We start from the raw sequence: 24,144 nt of genomic DNA on the forward strand, positions 1-24,144 counted from the left end.
GCCCACATGAACTCTGGCAGGCTGATGCCCCCATACATGGGGATGGGCAGCTGCAGGTAGAGAGAAAGGAGACAGGATGTGATTGGCTCCCGCTCATGGTAGAGGTGGGATCTGTGGAGGCTTGGACTGGAGGAACTGAGCACTGCTCTCTGCTCCCCTTCCAAGAACTGGTGTTACCCAGAAATAAGGTGTCCGAAAGCTGAGCATATTGGGTGTGGAGGAGAAAAACAAGTTATGAATTCTGTCTTTGGACATTTTGGACAATTCTATCTTTGGACATTTAGATGGACATTAGATAGGTTGAGCTTCTGTGAAACTCCATTCGAGTGGAAATGCCTAGCAGCAAGTTACAAATTTGAGATTTTTTCTTAGGGAGGGAGATAGAGGCAGCAAATAGAGATGCAGAATAATTGGTGTGCATGTGGAGGATTTTTTTTTTTTTTCTGTGAATTATAAGGGGAGTTACTTGTGTGGGGCATATAGTCTGCAGGAACCAAAGAGCCTCTGTTGCCAAGCTGGCTATGTCCTGCCCTGGACTCCAGGGGGCGCCATTTGCACAGACTTTGATGTGAAACACAATGGCCTTGGTTAAAAAGACAAAACAAAAAAGGATGTTCACTTTGAACAACAGGCTAAGAAATTGATTTATTTTTAATTTAATTTAAAAATGAATTTAATTTATTTTAACTCCTGCTAGGTTATTTCAACATGAGTTTGACCTAGTCTGTGTTTTTATGTTGTAAAATATGTTAACGCAAACTAGGGGCTGGCCAAATAGTGGTCTGTAAGCCATAACCAGCCTATCGATAGTTTTTACAAATAAAGTTTATTGGAACACAGCCATGGCCATTTGTCTGTAACTATTTTTGGGTTACAATGGTAGATTCAAGGAGTTATAACAAAAACATGATGACCCAAAAGGCTAAAGTATTTATTGTCTTGCCCTCTACACAGATAGCTTGCCAATCGCTGATCTAAAATACAACTGCTTATCTTTTCTAAGGAGAAACATGCCTCTTTGTCTGAATTTTAACTAATGCCTCGTAATTAGGTGTGCTTACCCACAGGGGAGGGTACCTAGTGGCTACGACTGTAGACAATTAGAAACAATTACAGTACAATGGAATGATTTTATTAAGAGTATGGAATAGATTCATTACATGAGAATAAAACTGGTATTCCTCAACTATTTACTTATAGGAAATCTAGATGCTCTCCAGATCTGTGAAATCTCTAGATACGTACCACAAAAAATAAATAAATAAATAATAGAAACCATTTCAATTCCATTCAATAGTCTCCATCCCCAAGCCCCAGATGTTCAGACTCTACCCAGGGACTTAATTTATCATCACTGTTTAGCACTGAACACTGGCAGCAAATGGGTCCTTTTCCAAACAGACAGTGACCTAGCACTTCCCTCCAGCCCAGCTCTTGGCTTGTCACCAGGATTGTTCTTTATCATCAAGCTTCAAAGTCACACCAACCACAGCAGGGGCACAATGAAGGGAATTCCAGTGGGGCCAGGTACAAAAGAACGCCCGCCAGCCACAGAAGGAACTGTGGTGGAATACAGGGAAAGTATGGGTTAGCGAAGAGGGGAATTACAAAATGGGTTAATCCCAACAAAATAAGAACAGTATCATTCCCAACTGCATGTACACCAGGCAGAGGGGGAAAAAAATGACTAAAATGATTCATCTCAGGGTCACAGAGTTCAGGATCATTTTTTCTTCTATTTTAGCCAACGTTTAATGAATGAATGTTGTGTGAATAAATAGGTCTTCCGTTGAAGGGGGAACGCAAAAGTAATTTTGTCTGTCTGTCTTCCAGGAGAGGTGGACTGTAAGGAAATAGGAGACTGCGTCCCCGGACCCGGAGCCACATCCCCAGACCTGTGCCTCCCTGCCCTGGATTACCTCAGGCGCTGCTCTCAGGTACACTGAGCTCCAGGCCCTGAAACCTACCTCAGATGATACTCAAAAACCTGCCTGAATGTCTTTTGCTGAAGCCCAAGAGAAATACTTTCTGTTGACTCTGAGGAGATTGGGGGCTTAGATCTGGAGTAGGAATTTTTGTTCCCAGCTCTTCCATGAAGGAGAGAAAAAGGAATAAGCGTGTGCTGGTACACACAATTGAATTGAAATCTCTGAAATTTCTCACATATACTCAGACACAGAAACTGTCACAATCTCTATATTTTCGTCAGGATATAGAGAGAGGTCACGAGGTCCTGGGAAGTCTTCATGATAGGACGTGGATGGTGGGGATGCCACCAATGAAAAGAGTCATAAACCAAAGAGGGGCACATTCTGTCAAGATCTAGTGAAGAAATCCCATGAAACTACACTTATCAAAGGGAGCAGCGCCCTTCATTGTGCTAAACCCAGTAATTGCCATTATCCCAAGAGGATGCTCCCTCCTGAAGCCCTTTCTCCCCCAGGCTTCAGTAATGCTCAGTAGTTGCCCCTTCCTATCTTTGCGGGTCATGTCACCAGGCCTCTTCGAGTCTGTGGAACCACTCCCGCGGGGATAGCAGCAATAGTGTGAAATCCCAGGGCTTTGGAAAGGATCCCCAGGCCCAGCTTCTTCCCCCAGCTGCCTCCACAAGGCCCCACGTCACGGGACCCCAGCTACCTTTTCACCCTCAGATCCTTCCCTCTCGCTCTGGGCTCCAACCACACTGACTCTCTTCCTCTCAGATACATGGTGCCTTAATGTTCAGGGCCATGGCTGTTCCCTCTGCCTGGAATGGCCTCTCCCTGCATCTCCTTGCGACACTCCTTATCTTCCTGGCTCTCATCTGAAACACGACCTCCTCAGAGAGGCCAGAGCTTGAGTATCAACCAGCTCACCGCCAGTGCTCCCACATACCCTGGTTACTCTAGTATCACCCAATATTTTCTATAGCTTTTATGTCCAAAATTGTATTTTTTCTTTGTGAAAGGATCACCGTAAGACCCCAGAACAGGAATTTTGTCTCACCCACAACTCTTTCCCTAGAACAGCAGGCACAGTTCTAATCCATGAAGATCCTTGGGCATTTGGCCCAGTAATGAGGATTCCTGGGGGGCTGGGCTCTAGCAGTGAGGGGAATAAAGAACCCAGGGCAGTCTTTCAGCTCTGCTTCCATACCTTCATCTGTCCCCCCTGGCCCAGAGATGCCTCCCTTTCCCCACTTACTGTTGGCCTCCTGGCCCTGGTGTTGAAGCAAGGGAAGGGGAAGTCAGTCTGGTATCCCATTTACCTAGAGACCCTCTTCTCAGTGATCCCCACAGAACACTTTCCCATAGGCAAAAACTCTTGACATGTTTTGTAGTTCCCTGGGTCAGTTTACAAAAGTCTATAAAACTCATAGGTAATTGAGATGCTGAAAAAGTATCCCTAGAGCCTTTTCCCTCTACCTTTTTGTTTCCACTAAATGCTATTTCGTTGGCTCCACGAGATAAGAAACCTCTCATGAGCTACTATTTGAGTCCAAATCACGAACAGCCTCAAACCTTCCATACGTTGGGAGCTTCTCTGGTTTTCCCTAACCCCAGTATTGCTGATATACAATTTTATTCTTCTTTAACACCCAGAGTGCAGCTTTTTCCCCACATATAATTGCCATTTGGTATTCCATTAATTAGTTACTGGCCAAAATCTACAAAATGCCCTTGAAGCCAATATTCCTTAGTGGGCGACTTGCTAGCTTGCCTCGAAGACTTCAGGAGCAGTCGGCGAGCAGCGAGGATGGAATGGAGTCGGTCCTGTCGGATTTTGATGACGACACTGGTGAGTTGATTGACTGAACTGAACGAGGTTATTTGTGTTAGTATTCCCAGAAACTTGAGCCCTGAGTTCAGTAGCTTATAAATCATAAGAATGATCACCCATTTATGTTGCTACTGTTTTTAACTTTAACAGCACAAGCCTACCTAAAGTTTCCATGGACTGTTTAAAAACATCATTTGATGTCGTCTCCAAACCCATCCTTTTTAGATGGATGCCTCCCTCCAAGCTCTGTGTGGATCTGCAGACTCCACTAAATATAGTTCTAACTCTGAATTCTCTATAATTTAGCAAATTGGAATGTGGTTGCATTGGTACTTAAATTGGCTGGTAATTGTCTTTAATACCTTCTAGGAAACACAATCATTATATAATTACTTCCTGCAGGACTATTTGGTTAGAGACTGGGGAAATTAAGCCACTACTGAAGAGAGAATCTATTTGTGACTGGTGGAACTGAAGGCTCATTAAAAGAATAATTTTAAAGAATGTGTTTCAAATTAGTTCCCATGTAATTTCCTGTGGATTAGAGCTTAGTCTAGTAACTTTGGGAAATTTTCAGATGGGTTAACTCACGCTCATGCTTGTCTTCTGATTCAGTCGACCCTGCCCTGTTCTAGATCTAAAAATGGAAATTACATCCTTAAAGGGAACTAATAACTGGCATAGGTTGATTCAAACTCTTGTAAAAGGAGTTTTGGGGAGAGGTGGTTTTTAATTTGCTTCTTTATTTGTTTTTAATTTTTTATTTATTTTTCTGTTATAAATTCACTTAGAGTAGAAGAGGATTTACAGTTTTCCATAGGGATTACAAACAGTAAAGCCTCACTAGTTGAGACTAATTTTAAGGAAAAACCATAGGAAAGAATAGCTAACGTAAAGAACTATTAAAATGGAAATTGTCTAGATATTGCTCAATAGAGTTTTCATTTAATGCTTAGTTAAGAATTTTTACTTAGCCTCTCAAACCTCCAACCCAATTATAAACAGAAGCTAGTGTTGTTTATCTATAATACAGTCTTAAACTGTTGTAAATGGTTTGTGTACGTGGCAGTCAGCAATCCTCTTTCCATTCATGCAAATCATTAATCCCTTGTTTTTTTTTCTAAGCACCCCATTTTTTAAGGATTAAGTTCAGCCAAGACCTATCTAAACTTTTCCACATTATCAATTCATTGAGATCTTTCAATTTATAATTATATATGAAGCATAGCTAGCTCAGACAAAAGAATTGAAAACAAAGGCTTCAACTTAGTATTAAAAATTGATATGCTCTTAGATGTTATTCCTCTGGTTTCCAAAAGCAAATAACTTTTTTTTTTCTTATTAAAATTTCAAACATGTGTAAAACTAGACTGGTATAATGAACCTTCATGTACCCATCACCCAGCTTCAGCTATTAACTTATGGCCAATCTATTACGTATATTTACACATACACCCTCACTCTATCTCCTCCCTCCATTCACAGTCGCTATTTTATATCAGATCCCAAACATTATAGCATTTCATCTGTAAATGTTTCAGTATGTGATCTTTGAATATAACAAACATAATCATAATTCCGTGATCACACCAAAAAATTAACAGTAATTATTAAATATCAAATTCAGTGTTAGCATTTCCCTTTTCTTATGTCAGTGAATTTCCATGACTGGTGTAAGATCTGCACTCTGTGTTTGGCTGATAGGTCTCTGAAGTCCTTTACAATCTCTAGATTTTCCTCTCCAACTCTTTTGTGTTCGCTCTTCCTTTTTGGAAGAAGTGAGGTCCCATGTCCTGTGGAGTTTTCCATGTGGACTTTATTGGTTATATCCCCTAGAGTGGTGCATAATATGTGATTCTGGCTTCTGCATTTCCTATAAATTAGCTTGTTCACACTGCTTATATTCTGAGGTTCATGAGCCTTTATCCCCTAGTTTCTATCTGAGATGATAAAAAAAAAAAGCTTTGGACCTAGGGAGTGGTGATGGTTGCACAAAACTCTGCATGAATACCACTGAATTGTATATGTAACAAGACTTAAAGTGGCAATTTTTTAATATATTTATATTTAAAAGAAAATCATATACATATATATGTATATTACATACAGTAAAATAATTTTTAAAAAATATACTAAGATGATGCAAAATGATATTTTATTATTTTGTTATTGTCATCTCCCAAGAAATCTGACCTTTATTTCATTATAGTAGAATTTACCACATAATCTTCTTCCTGTAGGGGGATGAGAAGAAATTTTGGGTTTTTTTTTTCCTTTGACTTTGTTAGAGCCTGTTAGTCTTTTAGACACTGAGGGCTACCACACCATGTGGCACTCTGCCATGGTAACGACGCTTAGTTGGCTCTTACGATGACTCTGTGTTGTGTCTAACTGGATCTCACCAAGATCTGCTGCTTGGTTTCCAGGGTTGATAGAAGTGTGGATCATCCTCCTAGAGCAGCTGACAGCGGCTGTGTCCAACTGTCCACGTCAGCACCAACCGCCAACCTTGGATTTACTCTTTGAGCTGTTGAGAGACGTGACGAAAACACCTGGTAAGAATTTCTATGTCTGTCTTTTGTGGGGAGTTGTGCTACATAAAACTTTTTTCAGGAAGGTATTTCCGTGTGCCTGCCCATTTCACAGCTCTACCCCTAGACTCGGTACAGAGCCTCCTGCATAATAGCTGCTCAGTAAACACTTGTTGAATGACAGTGAGGCAGTGATGGGTTAAGATATATCCTGTTATTGTTGACATATATTCCCACCAGTCTGTTTACAAATAATGTGTGCTATTCAGTTAGCTGGATGTGTTGGATCCCTCCAATAACCAGGCAAGGTTATTGGCTTTGCTCTGTTTCATGATTATAGCCGTCCTCTTTAGCTAGATCTTACATGCTCTCCAGGGCTATCAGTAGGGCCTGCTGAGTTTCCAAGGACATAAACCACTCAGAAGTATATACAATATTAAGACAGCAAGATCCTTAATGTATAAGGGTCACAGATCATTAGATTGACAAAAAGACATGTAGGGGGACCTGGATGGCTTAGTCAATTGAGCATCTGACTCTTGATCTCAGCTCAGATCATGATCTCAGGGTCATGAGATGATCCCCACATTGGGCTCCACGCTCAGCATGGAGCCTGCTTAAGATTGTCTCTCTCTTCCCCTCTCCTTTGGCCCCTCCACCTGCTCATGCGTGCTCTCTTTCTCTCTCTCAAAAAAGAAAAAAAAAGACTTGTAGTGATCATCTATACCTTGATAGTATAAGAAAAAAATGGCCCTGAGGAATTTATTTTCTCTTTTGAATTAATTAAATTTAGCATGTACACTTAACACATGCAGATTTGTAGTGATCATCTATATACCTTGATAGTATAAGAAAAAAATGGCCCTGAGGAATTTATTTTCTCTTTTGAATTAATTAAATTTAGCATGTACACTTAACACATGCAGATTTTCCCAAGATCCAAGCAACTTACAGAAATTCTGGTTTTCACAATCAGAACCACAAATGAACCCACTAGTTAATTCCAGAGCAATAAGAGTTTTGTTATTTATCACAAACTGATGAAGACTTGATATTGTTTTAAGAGCCATTGCAAGGGGCGCCTGGGTGGCTCAGTGGGTTAAGCCTCTGCCTTCGGCTCAGGTCGTGATCTCAGGGTCATGGGATCGAGTCCCACATTGGGCTCTCTGCTCGGCGGGGAGCCTGCTTCTCTCACTCTCTCTGCCAGTCTACCTACCTGTGATCTCTCTCTGTCAAACAAATAAAATAAAATCTTTAAAAAAAAAAAAAAAAGAGCCATTGCAAGTGTATAGGAGAATTTTTATCAGAAAATCCAGCATAGCTACTCCCATGTCAGAATGTTATGTCTTTTATCCAAAAATAAACAGGTACTTTATAGGATTAATTATATACCTCTCTTTCACTAGTCAGTATCATTTTCTCATTTCACATTGCCATTAAATGTATATGGGAGCCCTTAATTCTAGAAATCTATCATCAAAGGAAATTAATGAAGACAAAATGGGCTTATGATTGCTGAAATATACTGAATATCAAAAAATTATGAACACCTTAACTGTGTTAAGTAAATTATGATAAGGGCAGATGAATTTTCCACATGCATTCAAATGAGTACTTGTGAATAACATTTGAAGTATATATACTATGGAATATAATCACAACATGAAAGTTTATGCATCTATAAATACATACATACATTCAAAAAGAAGTCAAACAAAAATGTGATTATCTCTGTGGGCAAGGTTTCTTTCTTCTTTGTATTCCGGTGTTTTCTGTTTATTAGGAAAAGGATGCTTGCTTTTGTGATCAGAACTTTAAAAACTGATCACGTTCACAAGGATTTTCACTATAGCATTATCCAAAAAGCAAAAAATTAGAACACCTTAAGTGTCCATCAGTAAGGGAACAGAGACGTAACTATTATCTAAATCCACTGACACAGAATGATCTCTAACTCATGTTAATGGGTTTCTTGATGTTTCCTATAGATAATTGTATGTACACTTTAGAAGTTATTTTCTTATAAACATACAGATGCATATACACATATATCTGGGGACTGGAGTTAATCAGATGATACTTTAGCTTTATTGGTATTATTTGAATTTCTATGAATTTATTTGTGTGTCATTTGCGTAACTAAATTCATACAGAAACAAAAAAGAGGAGCACCTGGTGACCCAGTCAGTTAAGCTTGACTCGATTTTGGCTCAGGTCATGATTTCAGGCTCTTGGGATCGATCCCCCATGTCCAGCTCTGCACTCAGCAGGAAGTCTGCTTGAGATGCTCTCTTTCCCTTCTGCCCCTTCAACTCAAATGCTAAAATAAATCTTAAAGAAAAATGCCACCGAAGACCATATATTCCCTAATTAGTAGTCAATTCTCTTTCCTTGCAGCTTCTCAGAGAGGGGGAAGGAGGGCTCCTGTGAAAGAGAAGGGCCATGCCAAGCCATGGCAGTGACTTCCGTTTCCCTATAGGAAAGCTGTTGCAATCACAGTTCTGATGCTAATTTTTCTTTTTCAGGACCAGGATTTGGTATCTATGCAGTTGTTCACCTTCTCCTCCCTGTGATGTCCGTGTGGCTCCGTCGTAGCCATAAAGACCATTCATACTGGGATGCAGCTTCTGCTAATTTTAAGCATGCCATTGGCCTGTCTTGTGAGCTGGTGGTGGAGCACATTCAAAGCTTTATACACTCAGGTATCTATGCTCCCATAGAAGTCCATGCTAAGCATATTTTTCATGGGAAGCATCACTGTCTAAAAGTGCTTATAAATACCAGTGTATGATTTTGTCTGGAAATTTCTCAAAGAGAAGTATATGGTCGGTACCAACCTTCTAGATTATCAAAATGAAACTTGACACTTAAAATACATACGTGACTAGAAATATAATACCATCTAGTAGATTTGTGCATGAGAAGAGGGGAGGCAAGTTCAAGTATATAATCAAGTATATAATCAATTAAAAAAAGAACTGGCCCTGTGGTCTGGGAGTGAGAAGGGGGTATAGCCTCCTGCCTCCTCTGGGAGGCTAAATGGAGGAGAGAAGATTTTAACAAAGGCTTCAGTTATAGGCAAGAAGCTGCTTAGGAGGTTGGGGGTGAAGCATCTTAATATCTGTGGCACTTTGAAAAAGCATGTGGTGGATAGTATATTGAAGTCAGAAAAAAAAAATCACTGTTGGCCCTAGATGTTATAATTCTATATGCCTTTGGCTTTTCTTTAAAAATAAGAGGTGAGGGGCTCCCTTGTTGGAGAGGTTAGAGAAACTCATAAGATGTTCACCCCAAGGGAGAGTCAAAAAGCAAAGATAAGAAATGGGTAGCTCTATTAGATTTAATGACAACTTGCCTCCACAAAAAAGGAACATTAATTGAGAAAGAAAACAAGTGGGTGTTTCCACATGTAACGGTAACTATCCCTCGGGGTAGATGTTCTCAACTAGATCGTTGCTTTGCCCAGCACAAAAATCACTGAGGAGGCTACTGAAAATTGGATCTGTGTCATCACAAGGACTTTGAGGAAAAGAATGCAGATGTATTCCTTGAATTGGGAACATAGAATGTGATTTGTGAAGGTCTCATTTTCTTTAATCTGGGGATAGTGTGCAAACTGAAGCCAGACTGAGAAGTTGAAGACAGTAAGCTGAGAGAGGGTTTGTCAGGAGCATTTGATTCGTCTATCAGGCATAAGGAAAGTATACGTTTCACTTTTCTCTTTTTAAGAATTTAAATTTTTTTTACTAGCTACTATTCAGGCTGTTCTGTGTTCCAGTCTGTATAAGTAGATTTGTGCATATATGCATTATATTATATGCATAACTTCGAAAAATGTACATCAACACACCAAAGCCACATACTTCATCATGAAATGATTAATACAAACTAAAATCAAGTTTTAAAAAATCCAAGAAAATTACTCCCCCCCCTCCAGATATTTATATTCTTTTTATTGCTCAGACTTTCTCCTTTAGCTATAGATGCCTTTTCAACCCCCTCCTTTACAACAGAGTTTAGTGAAATCTTGGTTTTACTTTTCCATGTAGACATCCGGTATGAGAGTATGATCAACACGATGCTGAAGGACCTGTTTGAGTTACTGGTAGCCTGTGTGGCCAAGCCCACAGAAACCATCTCCAGAGTGGGCTGCTCCTGTATTAGGTGAGGAACAACCTTCCCTAGCTCTCCACAGTTTTTATTATGAAATCCAACAGGATTAAATTATTTTATTGTAGCAATTCATTTTTGGATTGCTTTCTAAAGGTAAAAATGTCTGTATGTATATGCTAGTAATTCCTCATTTCAGTGTTTAATCAGCAAATATTTATCATGTAGGCATTATATGAGAGGTACTCAGCTGCATGAGAAGTCAGCCAAGGCTCCTGCCCTTGAGAGGTTTATAGCCTTTTCTAACGGACATAACAGAAAGAGATGCATAGAAAATGATAATAGAAAATGATAATGATAATAGGAAAGAGATGCATAGAAAATGATAATAGGAAGATGCATAGAAAATGATAATGATAATAGGAAGAAAATGATAATGCCCAAGGAGGGCAGGGGAGTAGATGGTCAGCAAGAGCTTTTTCTATTGATGACACTTTGTCAGGTCCCCCGAGGGGGGCAAGCTCTTGCTAGTTGGGGACTTGTAAGAAGAACATCACAGACCTAAGCATGGAGATCAGAGTCACCAGTAACAGTTACTTTGGTTGGTATTTGTCCAGGAGTAGTAGAAAATGGGGCTAGAATGGAAAAAATAGCAAGCCTAAATTGAAACATTTCCCTGTTAGTCATGGGGCCCCCATGATATTTTATAGTGAAATGCCTTAGGAAATCGTGTTGGGACAGTGGAACACCAGCTGGGTTGAAGACAAGAGGCAGCAGGGCATGCACGGAAGCTGTGGGATGAATCTGGGTATGCTTCTGTAAGGGCAACAACACGTACAGATTCAAGACCCCTTTCCTTGTCTCCTCGAACAGGTATGTCCTCGTCACTGCGGGCCCCGTGTTCACTGAAGAAATGTGGAGGCTGGCCTGCTGTGCCCTGCAGGATGCCTTCTCCGCCACGCTCAAGCCCGTGAAGGTAAACTGCTGGCAGAGAGAGCCAGAGCGGGTTCCCGTCTCCCAGTGTCCCCTCATGCCTGTCAGTGGGGGCATCCGGATGCCGCCCTCCTCCTCCTGGAAGGCAGCCTCTCTTGAACTCCTACAGGGGCAGAAAAAGAAGCTGTCAGAGCAGTGCTTTTGTCCCAGACTGAGGGACACTCAGGATGGGGCAGGGGGCACCCAGGGAACCTCTGCTGTGTTTCTCCCCAGGATCTGCTGGGCTGCTTCCACAGCGGCACCGAGAGCTTCAGTGGGGAAGGCTGCCAGGTGAGGGTGGCGGCCCCTTCCTCCTCCCCCAGTGCCGAGGCCGAGTACTGGCGCATCCGAGCCATGGCTCAGCAGGTAAGGACTGGGGACTTCTAGAAGCTTCTTCCTGGTGGTCCTGCATCACCAGACTGCCTTTCATTCCGTTAGGGAGCTACTCCTTCTGGCTCTGACATCTTGTCAGTACTGTTCTTATGAGGAATGACTAATGCAGTCAATAGCCTTAGAATCCTCTCCACCATCTCTTTCTTAGGGCATCCTGCAGTGCCCAGATCAGCTAAAGTCCTTTCTCTCCCTGGCCGCTACACTTCATACACCACTTGATTTACTTGGACTCCTTATATTATCCATATTTGCTTAAATATTGATGTTACTTGCAGTCTACAAGGGCCTAAGGATGGCAAACCTATTTGGTTTTTTCCTTATATCTCCCCTACAGAGCCTTTTCCAAGCTGCTTAATTTCAGTGGAATGTAAGTCATAAGTAAAATTAAAATATACTTACACATGCAGGGATCACAATGTACCAATGACTTTTTTCTTCTGGCAAATGTCAGAAGGCAAAAAAGTTGGTTGTAATCTTCTGAGCAGAGAACATATTCCATATACTTTCCCCTGGTGTTCCTAGAGCAAGGCATGTAGAAGACACTTACTTAATGTCTGTTGAGTCTGAGAGTTACTAAATCACAAAAGGCCTTCCAACATTAGCACTAGCTACAGACATGCCCCCAAATACTTAAGTGACATGTCAGTCTATCTCTGAGATAGACTGCATGGGGCTTCCAGCAACAGGATTAAGCACTGTCCCTAAATATACATATATTCAGAATAGTGAGTGGTTGTTGAGAATTCAGTCTGTCATTTAGTGGCAACAGACATATTTGAAGTATGTCTTCACATGCAGAAGATATTTTGCAAATGTGTGTGGTATGTTTAAAACATTAAGCAATTTTTATAAATATATATGCAGTGTTGGATTAAATTTTTGGTTAAGTATTCTAATTCTTTAGAAAAGTAAAGTGAATTGGGGGTTATATTCAAAGGCACCCTTTTTCTAGAAGATCTGTTTAAATCCTTAATAAAATCTCCCCTTAGGACATAAATAATCCAGGATACCCTGATTATCAGTTGAGACGTTTCCTGGCTAGATCTGGTTTCTAAAGGGCTTTCCCTAGCACGCCTCACAGGGTGGGTTAAGAACCTTCCACTCTGCTTCTCCCATCCTCTGCTGTCCACATTCATGACAGCCCAGGACATGATGGTTCTGTTGGGAAGGGAGAGAGCACATCCCACTGAAGCATCCATGGCCAGTCTGCAGAGGTCGGAAGAGAAGGAACAAGGCTGCAGTGAGGATCCACTTTGGCCCCCACAGCTGTGATGGACAGCTACCACAGAAAGGCACCGTAACAAAGAGCCAGGAGGTGGTCTTCTGACAGGATAGCTTCCCTAAGGGGAATCCATTACACTGCTAACAATCGTCCCCATGTGCTTACGGTGGGCTTCCAAACTACATCCCACCACACAGCAAGAACATGGAACCTTCTTCTGAAACAGTAGATTGTTAATGGAGAAAAAAGGCAGAGGCCATTTAGTGAAGCTTTTATTTTTTAATATTTTCTCTTCCTTAGTCCCTAACCAAAAACTTTGGAAAGAAAACATTTAAAAGTACTTCTATTGGGGCATCTGGGTGGCTCAGTGGGTTAAAACCTCTTCCTTCGGCTCAGGTCATGATCCCAGGGTCCTGGGATCGAGCCCCACATTGGGCTCTCTGCTCAGCTTCCTCTCTCTCTCTGCCTGCCTCTCTGCCTGCTTGTGATCTCTGTCAAGTAAATAAATTAAATCTTAAAAAAAAATAAGTATTTCTATTTTCAAAGGGAAGAATCAAGAAGCGCTTATATTTTTTTTAGTCACTTCTCCCACCGTCCCATAAAGTAGTATGGCCACATCCAGAGTCCTGAGAGGGGGCCCTAATTAATCTCTTCCTCCCATGTTGGATAGAATATAATACCACACAGATGTCAAAATCAGAGTGTTTTTTTTTTTTAAAAAACAGCCCCTTTTTGTTTACTCTCAATTAATTTTAAATATCAGCGCTTGCTAGTTGGAGTGTAATGAGTTGTCATGTAATAAAATATGTTATTAGTATTAGTGTCAGCTTCTGAATGTTTCTTCTTCTAACACTATATGTACATAATACATATTAACCCTCTCAACAAACACACCAGGTAGAAGACCATTATCAACCTCATTTTATAGGTGAGATGAGTAGGAAGAGTTAGCAACTTACCCAGAGCTATCCAGCCAGTTCCTGGCAGAGCCAGATTGAGGATGATGGAGCTCCGAACTGAACCTTTGCATACCTTTGCAGGTGTTTATGTTGGACACCCAGTGCTCGCCAAAGACTCCAAACAACTTCGATCATGCGCAGTCCTGTCAGCTCATTATTGAACTGCCTCCTGATGAGAAGCCAAATGGACACACCAAGAAAAGGTAAGCAGCGAAGAAGCTTAACCATGTGGACAACTTAGAATGAGGGAAGTCCGTTATCTTCACTTCTGGCTGCTTATAATCCAAGCTTTGGCTAAGAATACTGAAAATATTCATAGAGTCATTTAGCAAGGGTTTTTACAGAAAATTGTTCACTTTTTAACCAGAGCTTCCACGCTTCACGTGAGTACCCTCCACGGGGGTGGCTCAAACAATAGAAATGCATTTGCTCACAGTTCTGGAGCCTAGAAGTCCAAGATCCAGGCGGCGGCAGGGCTGGTTCCTTCTGAGAGCCTCTCTCCTTGGCTTCTGGTTGGATGTTCTCTCCCTGTGTCTTCACTTGGATCACTCTTCTGTACATGCCTGCGTCCTAATCTCTTCTTATAAGGACACCGGTCATATGGTGGATTAGGGCCTGCCCTAATTATTCTTCAAGACCTTTTCTCCACATCCAGTCACTCTGTGGTACTATAGGTTTGGACTTTGACATGTGAATTGGGGGGAGAGGGGACACAACTCAGTGTGTCTATAGTATTGTCCATATTATGCCTTTTAAAAACAAATTTGTAGCGTAAGGCATGATTCATAATGTTTTGGGAGAAATACATCAACTTCTCATGAGCAATACAACTGTCAGGAGACAAAAAGATCTCTGCCCTGCCACATGAATCTTGCCCTTTTTAGATTTATTCATTTATTATTTTAGAGAGAGCTGGTGGGGGAGAGGAGGAGAGAGAACCTCAAGGAGACTCCCCACGGAATGCGGAGCCCAACGCAGCCCAGTACCAGGCCCTGAGATCATGACCTGAGTTGAAATCAAGAGTCGATGCTTAACCTACTGAGCCATAGAGGTGCCCCTAATCTTGCCCTTTTTAAATACTATCATTTTGCCTAAAAACTCTTGTTCCGAGACTTGAAGATAATAGCCGCCACTGAAATCTCCCATTTTTAAACTGCAGTACACAAATAATGACGGCGACTATTTGAGCACTATATGTGAGCCACAGCGGCTAACTATTTCCACTCCCATTTTACCACAGGGAAACATTCAGAGAGGCTAGGCCAGCTGTCCCAGGGCACACAAGCACAAAGGCAGGGAGCCACCTGGCATACATGGATTTGACTCTTACTACAGAGCAGTTCTTAGCTTAGCAAAAGATGTTGCACGAGATGAGTTAGACCTACGGAAGGCTCCTGTACATACCATCCAGTGTATCCTCCAAGGTCCATGTTGAAGTCACCCATGGATAAAAGACCTATTAATAAAGAGAAATCTGGGTGTGGTTTTAAATCACCTTGGCAGGGATAGCCCTGAGCTTTACCCAAACTACCTAATATGCGAGCTTTAAGATGTGGTACTTGAAATTCTGGGTCTTTTTCTCTCTGAAGCTAGTATTAGCATGTCTTATGTCAGCCACCTGTTGGACAGTTAACTCTCCAGGAGGACAACTTTCCTTTGCACTTGGCCTCAGAAGCACTTCACAGTCCCCTTAGTAACGGGCATGTGGAGAAAAAGGTTGAAACACTTGGGTATAACAAATTGAAAAATTATCTGTTGATTTTGTTTAGCTCCTGTCAGCATGGGTGATTAAAAGCTGCACTCTGGGGATGCCTAGGTGGCTCAGTCATTAAGCGCCTGCCTTCGGCTCAGATCATGATCCCAGGGTGCTGTGATCAAGCCCCGCATCAAGCTCCCTGTTTGGTGGGAAGCCTGCTTCTCCCTCTCCCACTCTCCCTGCTTGTGTTCTCTCTCTCACTGTGTCTTGCTCTCAGTAAAATAAATAAATAAAATCTTTAAAAGTTGCACTGGAAGAGATTATGCTGAGTGAAATAAGTCAAGCAGAGAGAGTCAATTATCACATGGTTTCACTTACTTGTGGAGCATAAGGAATAACACGGAGGACATAGGGAGATAGGAGAAGTGAGTTGGGGGAAATGGGAGGGGGAGATGAAGCATGAGAGACTGTGGACTCTGAGAAACAAACTGAGGGTTTGGGAGGGTTGGGGGGTAGGAGGTTGGGTGAGGCTGGTGGTGATTATTATGGAGGGCACGTATTGCATGGAGCACTGGGTGTGGTGCATGAATAATGAATTCTGGAACACTGAAAAAATTTTAAAAGAAAAGTTGCACTCTGTAACCAGTTATTTTACTCTTTCCGTGCCTTTCTGTAATGCTTATCTCACTATTGTTCTGGCTGCTTTTCTTTTTTTATTGTGCATGGTGAGGCTTGAACCTAAAGCAAAAGGAATTTTCTGTCCTTTTCACATGCACCCTTAGCAATTTTGTCTCCTAAAGCATCAGAGGGGATGATCTTGGCTGATAAAGATGCTCCAAAATTCAAACATGGCCTCGCAGCCACCGTCCTTTTAAATATTTGCTAGGAAAGGGCTTTCCAGCTCTCAGGGAAGGTAACACATCATGTCCTGTGGGCTGTGGTGTCATACCTTCCGAAGGTTGGTCAGACTCCCACCTCTCGCTGTGGTTCCTGCTGCAGGAGTCCAGGCTGCTAGGGGATGGGGTTGAGGTATCTGAGCCATTTCTCCAGGAGAACTCTTCCTCCAGGCAGCAATCTGTGCAGGCACCTGTGCATAGAACCAATCTGTCTGTTACTCCATTGGTCCTGGACACTTACTGAGTACTATTCTCACCAGTTTCCCAGGCCCTGGGACATAGAGGAATAACAGGCTGCCCTGCATAGTGTACTGGGGCCGACAGACAAGGGAACAGACCTGAGTGCTTGGTGACAGGAGTTCCCTTTAGTTAGAGTCCTATAGCTGTAGACATGAAGCGTTAGACCAACTTGGTGGCTTTTTGAGCCCTCTTCTCCAGAAAAATGCATATTCACAGTTCCTAATACCTTAAATAATTTACCAAAAGGAGGGGGGAGGGAATGGGGAGTTATTATTCAAGGGGTATTGAGTTTGGGATGAAAAGATTCTAGAAACGGTGGTGATAGTTACCCAAAATTGTGCAGGTGCTTAATGCCACTGAATTGTACTTTTAAAAATGGCTCAAATACCTACTTTATATCATGTATATTTTACCACCAAAAAGAAAAAATTACTTCAGTGATTTGTTAGAAAGGGTTGGAGTCTGTAAATGACAGATCTGGGCTGAGCCTACTGTGTTCACTCAGTGTACCACCCCACCAAGGGCAAGTTCAGCCCTTAAATGTATGAAGCATTTGTGTTCTTTTCTGCTAAAAGAGTCCTTTTTTTATTTTTATTTTTTTTAGATTTTTTATTTATTTATTTGAGAGAGAGACAGTGAGAGAGAGCATGAGCAAGGTGAAGGTCAGAGTGAGAAGCAGACTCCCCATGGAGCTGGGAGCCCGATGCGGGACTCGATCCCGGGACTCCAGGATCATGACCTGAGCCGAAAGCAGTCGTCCAACCAACTGAGCCACCCAGGCGCCCCGAGAGTCCTTTTTTTAAATGCAAGGTCATGGCTAGACATATTGATATAATAGTTGGATCTCTGAAATAAGCAATTAATCTGAGGATCATAATTTTATAATTACCCTGTGAGGAAAATTAGTTTGCAACATAATAGCATAAGCTACTTTCATGCAATTCCAAGAGCACTGAAAACAAAGTGAAACCATAAACCACAAACCACAAGGGTGAATTAAAATATTTAGTAAAGGTAGTGCCTAGAATTGAAATTCTTTTCTTAGTCTAAGAATCCAACCAAACAAAAGAGGCCGAATCACCAAAGAGCACTTTGAAGGCTTCCTTATGTGGGCTGTGCCCGCTTCTCAACCAGGAGTCCTGGCCAGGTGTCCATGGAGGGTTCGCCCCACCCCCATGCCACATAGCTGACCTGAGGGGCATCTCAGTGCATCCAAAAGAGCATTCAGGGTCCACAGAGGTGTCCTGTGGGCCATGATAGCAGGAACGGACACGAAAGAGAATTGTACGTGTTGAGCGAACATGGCTTTCTCTCTCCTAGGTTTGGCTTAAAAAGCTTTGACTTCTATTATTTATTAATATTGCGAATGTTTGGACCTCATCCATCTCACGTGTTGGAAGCACTGAAGTTTTTACGTTTACTCACCAAAGACATTAAAAGTTAATCCTGGTAAACTGGTTTGGTCCCTAGAAAGCTAGACTTCAGTGAGATTGCTCACAGCTTTGGGGTTGAGAAAAAAGCCTACACAGTAGAGAAGAAAGCCACTTAAAATTCAGAGAATTGACCAGACGTTGTTACTTTCTGATTTTATCTCCTTCATGTTATGAGTAATAAAATGTCAAATCTTGTATCCCATTGCTGTGCCTATATTGAAAAGTTTTTATAAAACAGTAATATCATACAGTGTCTAGATTTTAGGAAGTATCGGCAATTCCATTAATCATGACTAAAATGGTGATCATGTAATGGCTCCAGAAGTTGGCCTTTAATTTTTTTTTAAGATTTTATTCCTCTACTTGAGAAAGAAAGCGAGCACGTCGGAGTTGGGGAGGCTGCAGAGAGAGAAGGAGAAGCAGACGCCCCGCTGAGCAGGGAGACTGATGCGGGGTCCGATCCCAGGACCCCGGGATCACGAGCTGAGTCGAAGGAAGCCTCCTAACCAGGCGCCCCCAAGTTTGCCCTTTTTAAAAGAAGGCATTGAAATAAAGCAGTTTTGCCTATAGTTTTGCCTATGTCATTCTAAAATGTGTAACACTGGAATCCCTTTCAAGTAACCCACATTGGGCAGAAAGCTACTAATCAATCCCTTCTTTTCATTTGAAGCGTTTCTTTCAGGGAAATTGTGGTGAGCCTGCTATCCCATCAGGTGTTACTCCAGAACTTATATGACATCTTGTTAGAAGAGTTCGTCAAGGGCCCCTCCCCTGGGGAGGAAAAGACAGTGCAAGTCCCAGAGGCCAAGCTGGCCGGCTTCCTCAGGTACATCTCCATGCAGAACCTGGCGGTCATCTTTGACCTGCTGCTGGACTCGTACAGGACGGCACGGGAGTTCGACACCAGCCCGGGGCTGAAGTGCCTGCTCAAGAAGGTATCGGGCATTGGAGGCGCGGCCAACCTCTACCGCCAGTCCGCCATGAGTTTTAATATTTATTTCCACGCGCTGGTCTGTGCTGTCCTCACCAACCAGGAAACCATCACCGCCGAGCAAGTGAAGAAGGTGCTTTTTGAGGATGAGGAGAGAAGCACAGATTCGTCCCAGCAGTGTTCATCCGAAGATGAGGACATTTTCGAGGAGACGGCCCAGGTGAGCCCCCCGAGGGGCAAGGAGAAGAGGCAGTGGCGGGCCCGGCTGCCCTCCCTGAGTGTGCAGCCCATCAGCAACGCTGACTGGGTGTGGCTGGTCAAGCGGCTGCACAAGCTGTGCATGGAGCTGTGCAACAACTACATCCAGATGCACCTGGACCTGGAGAGCAGCCTGGAGGAGGCCCCCGTCTTCAAGACTGACCCGTTCTTCATCCTTCCGTCCTTCCAGTCGGAGTCGTCCACCCCCTCAACCGGGGGCTTCTCGGGGAAAGACACCCCTTCCGAGGACGACCGGAGCCAGACCCGGGATCACGCCAGTGAGGCCAGCAGCCTGAGGGCAGGCGGCGGGGACTTGCTGCTGCTGCCGCCGAGCCCCAAGGTGGAGAAGAAGGACCCCAGCCGGAGGAAGGAATGGTGGGAGAACGCGGGCAACAAGATCTACACCATGGCCGCCGACAAAACCATCTCCAAACTGATGACCGAATACAAAAGGAGGAAGCAGCAGCATAACCTGCCCACATTCCCCAAAGAGGTCAAAGGGGAGAAGAAGGGAGAGCCACTGGGTCCGCGGGGCCAGGACTCCCCGCTGCTTCAGCGTCCCCAGCACTTGATAGACCAGGGCCAGATGCGCCATTCATTCAGCGCGGGCCCCGAGCTGCTGCGACAGGAGAAGAGGCCCCGCTCCGGCTCCACCGGGAGCTCCCTGAGTGTCTCTGTGAGGGACGCGGAAGCACAGATCCAGGTGGGTTCCCATCAGCCTGGGGATGCCAGGAGGCACACCTAGCAGTCTGTGTGTTGGGGGTGTGGGGGGCCTAGCCTTCCAGGGACAGACGTGTCCCCCTCATGGAACACTCACACATTGTGTAAGTCGATAGACACCAGTAGGAGACCAACCCATTTCCCCACCAAAGTCAGAGGGTGGGCCGAGACTAACCCGGAGCATCCATCTGGGTCAATATATCAGTGTGAAATTTTACTCTTACATAACTTCAGGAATTATTTTTAAGGGTTATACGAGATACTGAGAACTCAGAACTCACCTGGATAAACAAGATGAAGCTGAAACTTCTAAAGGAGATATGCTTTCACTGGCATAGGGTCCTGAGTTGATGATTGGAAGAGGCATGGAAGAAACGTGTAAAGGAAAAAAAGCAAAGTGCCTGTTATTGTGTGGTTATACCAGTGAACACCAATGTTTTCATCTCGAGGCTTTCTAATCCATTAGGAGCACATAACACATCTCCTTTTTTAGAGGGCTTTGACTATTCCTGTTCATTCATATATTTAATACTTGTAATTCCATGGTACATCAAAAACTCAGCTTGAGAAGAAAACAGTGTTAGTGCTGTTTGTTCAATTTAAGAATAAATGAGACTGTAAAAGAGAAACAGAGGAATCTAGAGTCATGGGAACCCTTTAAAAATAATCCAGGTGTTTAAATTTGGGCTCCTGTCACAGGCATAAGTTGGAAGATCTGAGATCCAAGGATTCTGTGAACTGACACAAAAACGTGTTCTCAGAATAAACATAAATTTGGACTTAGCATGACTCTTGTTGGATGCCTTATTTTCCTGTAAGGTACTTGAATGTAGAACCAAACTTCAGAATCCAGAAAAAGCAGACTAGATTTGTAAAAGTCCAATCAAATGAAAATATATGGTTGTTCTATAATAGATGACTTTCTTGACAAATAACATGTCTTAATTTTCTTCATGTCTTGGAGATTTGCTTATGATTTTAAAAAGTTACTGAGGGAAGGTAGTCCTATTCCAGTTTGCTAGGCATTATAGAGACTGATAATTAAGAATGTCCTATGTCCTATGGAAATTTCATTATGAGAAGGCAAGAGTGCCTTTAAAAATCTGAGGAATAAATAAGATTTGTGGACAGGCATACCTTGGAGATACTGTTGGTTTGACTCCAGACAACTGCAGTAAAGCAAATATCAAAGTGAGTCAGATGAATTTTTTGGTTTCCCAGTACGTGTGAAATTTATGTTTACACTATACTGTAGTCTATAAAGTGTGTAATAACATATCTAGAAATATATATATCTATACACATACCTTAATTTAAAAAATACTTTATTGCTAAAAAATGCTAACCATTGTCTGAAGTTTTCTGCCAGTCTTTTGGCCAATGGAAGTTCTTGCCTCGACATTGATGGCTGCTGACTGAGCAGGGTAGTGGTTGCTGAAGGTTGAGATGGCTGTGACAGTTTCTTAAAGTAAGGCAGCAATAAAGTTTACTGCATTGACTCTTTCACGAACAATTTCTCTGTAGCATGCAATGCTGTTTGGTAACATTTACCCACAGTAGAACTTCTTTCAAAATGGGAGTCAGTCTTCTCAAACCCTGAAGCTGCTTTATCAACTAAATTTATATGATATTCTAAATCCTTAGTTGTCACTTCAACAATCCTCATGGCATCTTCACCAGGAGTAGTTTCCATCTCAAGAAGCCACTTTTTTGCTCATCCATAAGCAGCAGCTCCTCATCTGTTCAAGTTTTATCAAGAGATTGTGGCAGTCCAGTCCCATCTGCAGGCTAATTCTAGTTCCCGTGCTATTCCCACCACAGTTACTTCTGCCACTGAAGTCCTGAACCCTCACCGTCATCCATGAGGTTGGAATCAGCTTGTTGATGTTCATGTTGATGTCTTGACCTCTTCCCATGAATCACGAATGTTCTTAATGGCATCTAGAATAGTGAATATTTGTCCAGGTTCTCAATATACTTTGCCCAGATCTATCAGAGGAATCACTATCCATGGCAGCCATAGCTTTACAAAATGGATTTCTTATATAATGACTCCTTGGTCCATGGACTGCAGAAGAGATGTTGTGTTAGTGGGCATGAAAATAGCAGTAATCTCACTGTGTATCTCCATCAGAGCTCTTAAGTAACCAGAGCATTATCAATGAGCAGTACTGTTTTTTATTTTTTTTAAATTTCAATTAACCAGCAAATAGGACAATCATTAGTTTTTGATGTAGTGTTCAGTGATCCATTAGTTGCATATCACACCCAGTGCTCATCAGATCATGGGCCCTTCTTAATGCCCATCACCCAGTTACTCTATCCCCCAACCCCCTCTCTTCTGCAACCCTCAGGTTGTTTCCTGGGGTCAAGAGTCTCTCTTGGTTTGTCTCCCTCTCTGATTTCTTCCCATTTAGTTTTCCCTCCCTTCCCCTATGGTCTTCTGCACTATTCCTCATGTTCCACATAGGAGTGAAACCAAATGACAGTTGTCTTTTTCTAATTAACTTATTTCACTTAGCATAATCCCCTCCAGTTTCATCCATGTCAATGCAAATGGTAGGTATTCAACCTTTCTGATGGTTGAGTAATATTCCATTGTCTATATGAACCACATCTTCTTTATCCATTCATCTGCTGAAGGGCATCTTGGCTCCTTCACAGTTTGGCTATCATGGACATTGCTGCTATGAACAATGGGGTACAGGTGCCCCTTCATTTCACTACATTTGTATCTTTGGGATAAATACCCAGTGGTGCAATTGCTGGGTTGTAGGGTAACTCTGTTTTTTTCTTGAGCAACCTCTGTACTATTTTCAAAAAGTAGTAGTATCTTAAAAAGAATCTTTTTTTCTGGGTAGTAGTTCTCAACAGTGGGCTTAAAATATTCAGTAAACCGTGTTGTAAACAGATGTGCTGTCATCCAGGTTTTGTTCTTCCATTTATGGAGCACAGGCAGAGTAGATTTAGTATAATTCTTAAGGGTTCTAGAATTTTCAGAATGGTAAAGGAGCACTGGCTTCTGCTGAAAGCCCCAGCTGCATTAGCCCCTAACTAGAGAGTCAGCCTGTTCTTTCAAGCCAGCCATTGACTTCTCCTCTATTGCTATGATGCCCTAGATGGCATCTTCCCATAGACAGCTATTTTATCTACTCTGAAAATCTGTTGTCTAATGTAGCCAGCTTCATGAATGATCTGAGCCAGACCTTTTGGAGAACTTCCTACAGCTTTTACATCAGCACTTGCTACTTCACCTTGCAACTTTCTGTTATGGAAATAGCTTTTTCCCTTAAACCTTATGAACCCACTTCTGAAAGCTTCAGACTTTTCTTCTGTAGCTTCTGCACCTCCCTAGCCCTCACAGAATTGAAGAGAGTTAGCACCTTGCTCTGGATTAGGCTTTGGCTGAAGGGAATGTTGTGGCTGCTTTGATCTTCTATCCAGACCACTCGACTTTCTCTGTATCAGCACTAAGGTTGTTTCTCTTTCTTGTCATCTGTGTCTTCACTGGAGTAGAACTTTTCATTTCCTTCGGGAGCTTTCCCTTTGCATTCACAACTTGGCTTACCTAGGCTAGAAGCTAGGCTCTTCTGCCAGTCTTGGCTTTCAGCATGCCTTCCTCACTAAGCGTAATCATTTCTAGGTTTTGATTTAAGGGGAGAGACCTGTGACTCTTCCTTTTCTTTGAAAACTTTAGAGGCCAGTGTGGGGTTATTAATTGGCCTAGCTTCAGTAACAGTTGTCTCTCAGGGAGTAGGGAGACCTGAGCAGCAGGAGAGAGATGAAGGACCTGGTCAGTGGAGCAGTCAGAACACACACATTTACGAGTATTTTTACCATTCTATATAGGCACCCCAAAACAAGCAATTGCATCATCAAAGATCACTGAGCACAGATCACCATAACAAATATAATAATAATGCAAAAGTTTGAAATATTATGAGAATTACCAAAATGTGACACAGAGATACCAAGTGAGCAAATAGTGTGGGGAAAATGGTGCCACCAATGAACATGCTCCACA

The 24,144-nt window shown here is 42.5% G+C and overlaps 1 protein-coding gene across 3 annotated transcripts in view; it reads left to right on the forward strand.

Moving 5' to 3' along the window:
- The window catches only part of ARFGEF3 (ARFGEF family member 3), a 180,359-nt gene that overhangs the window by 151,656 nt on the left and 4,559 nt on the right, over positions 1-24,144 (forward strand). For all 3 annotated transcript variants that reach the window (XM_059400808.1, XM_059400810.1, XM_059400811.1), the window contains 9 exons: positions 1,834-1,937; positions 3,633-3,777; positions 6,186-6,314; positions 8,816-8,992; positions 10,340-10,454; positions 11,274-11,376; positions 11,607-11,738; positions 14,028-14,149; positions 18,882-20,103. In XM_059400808.1, the coding sequence (XP_059256791.1) occupies positions 1,834-1,937; positions 3,633-3,777; positions 6,186-6,314; positions 8,816-8,992; positions 10,340-10,454; positions 11,274-11,376; positions 11,607-11,738; positions 14,028-14,149; positions 18,882-20,103 (2,249 nt within the window). The remainder of the gene's footprint in view (positions 1-1,833; positions 1,938-3,632; positions 3,778-6,185; positions 6,315-8,815; positions 8,993-10,339; positions 10,455-11,273; positions 11,377-11,606; positions 11,739-14,027; positions 14,150-18,881; positions 20,104-24,144) is intronic.

Source organism: Mustela nigripes, chromosome 5, assembly GCF_022355385.1.
Source record: "Mustela nigripes isolate SB6536 chromosome 5, MUSNIG.SB6536, whole genome shotgun sequence".
Lineage (NCBI taxonomy): Eukaryota > Metazoa > Chordata > Mammalia > Carnivora > Mustelidae > Mustela > Mustela nigripes.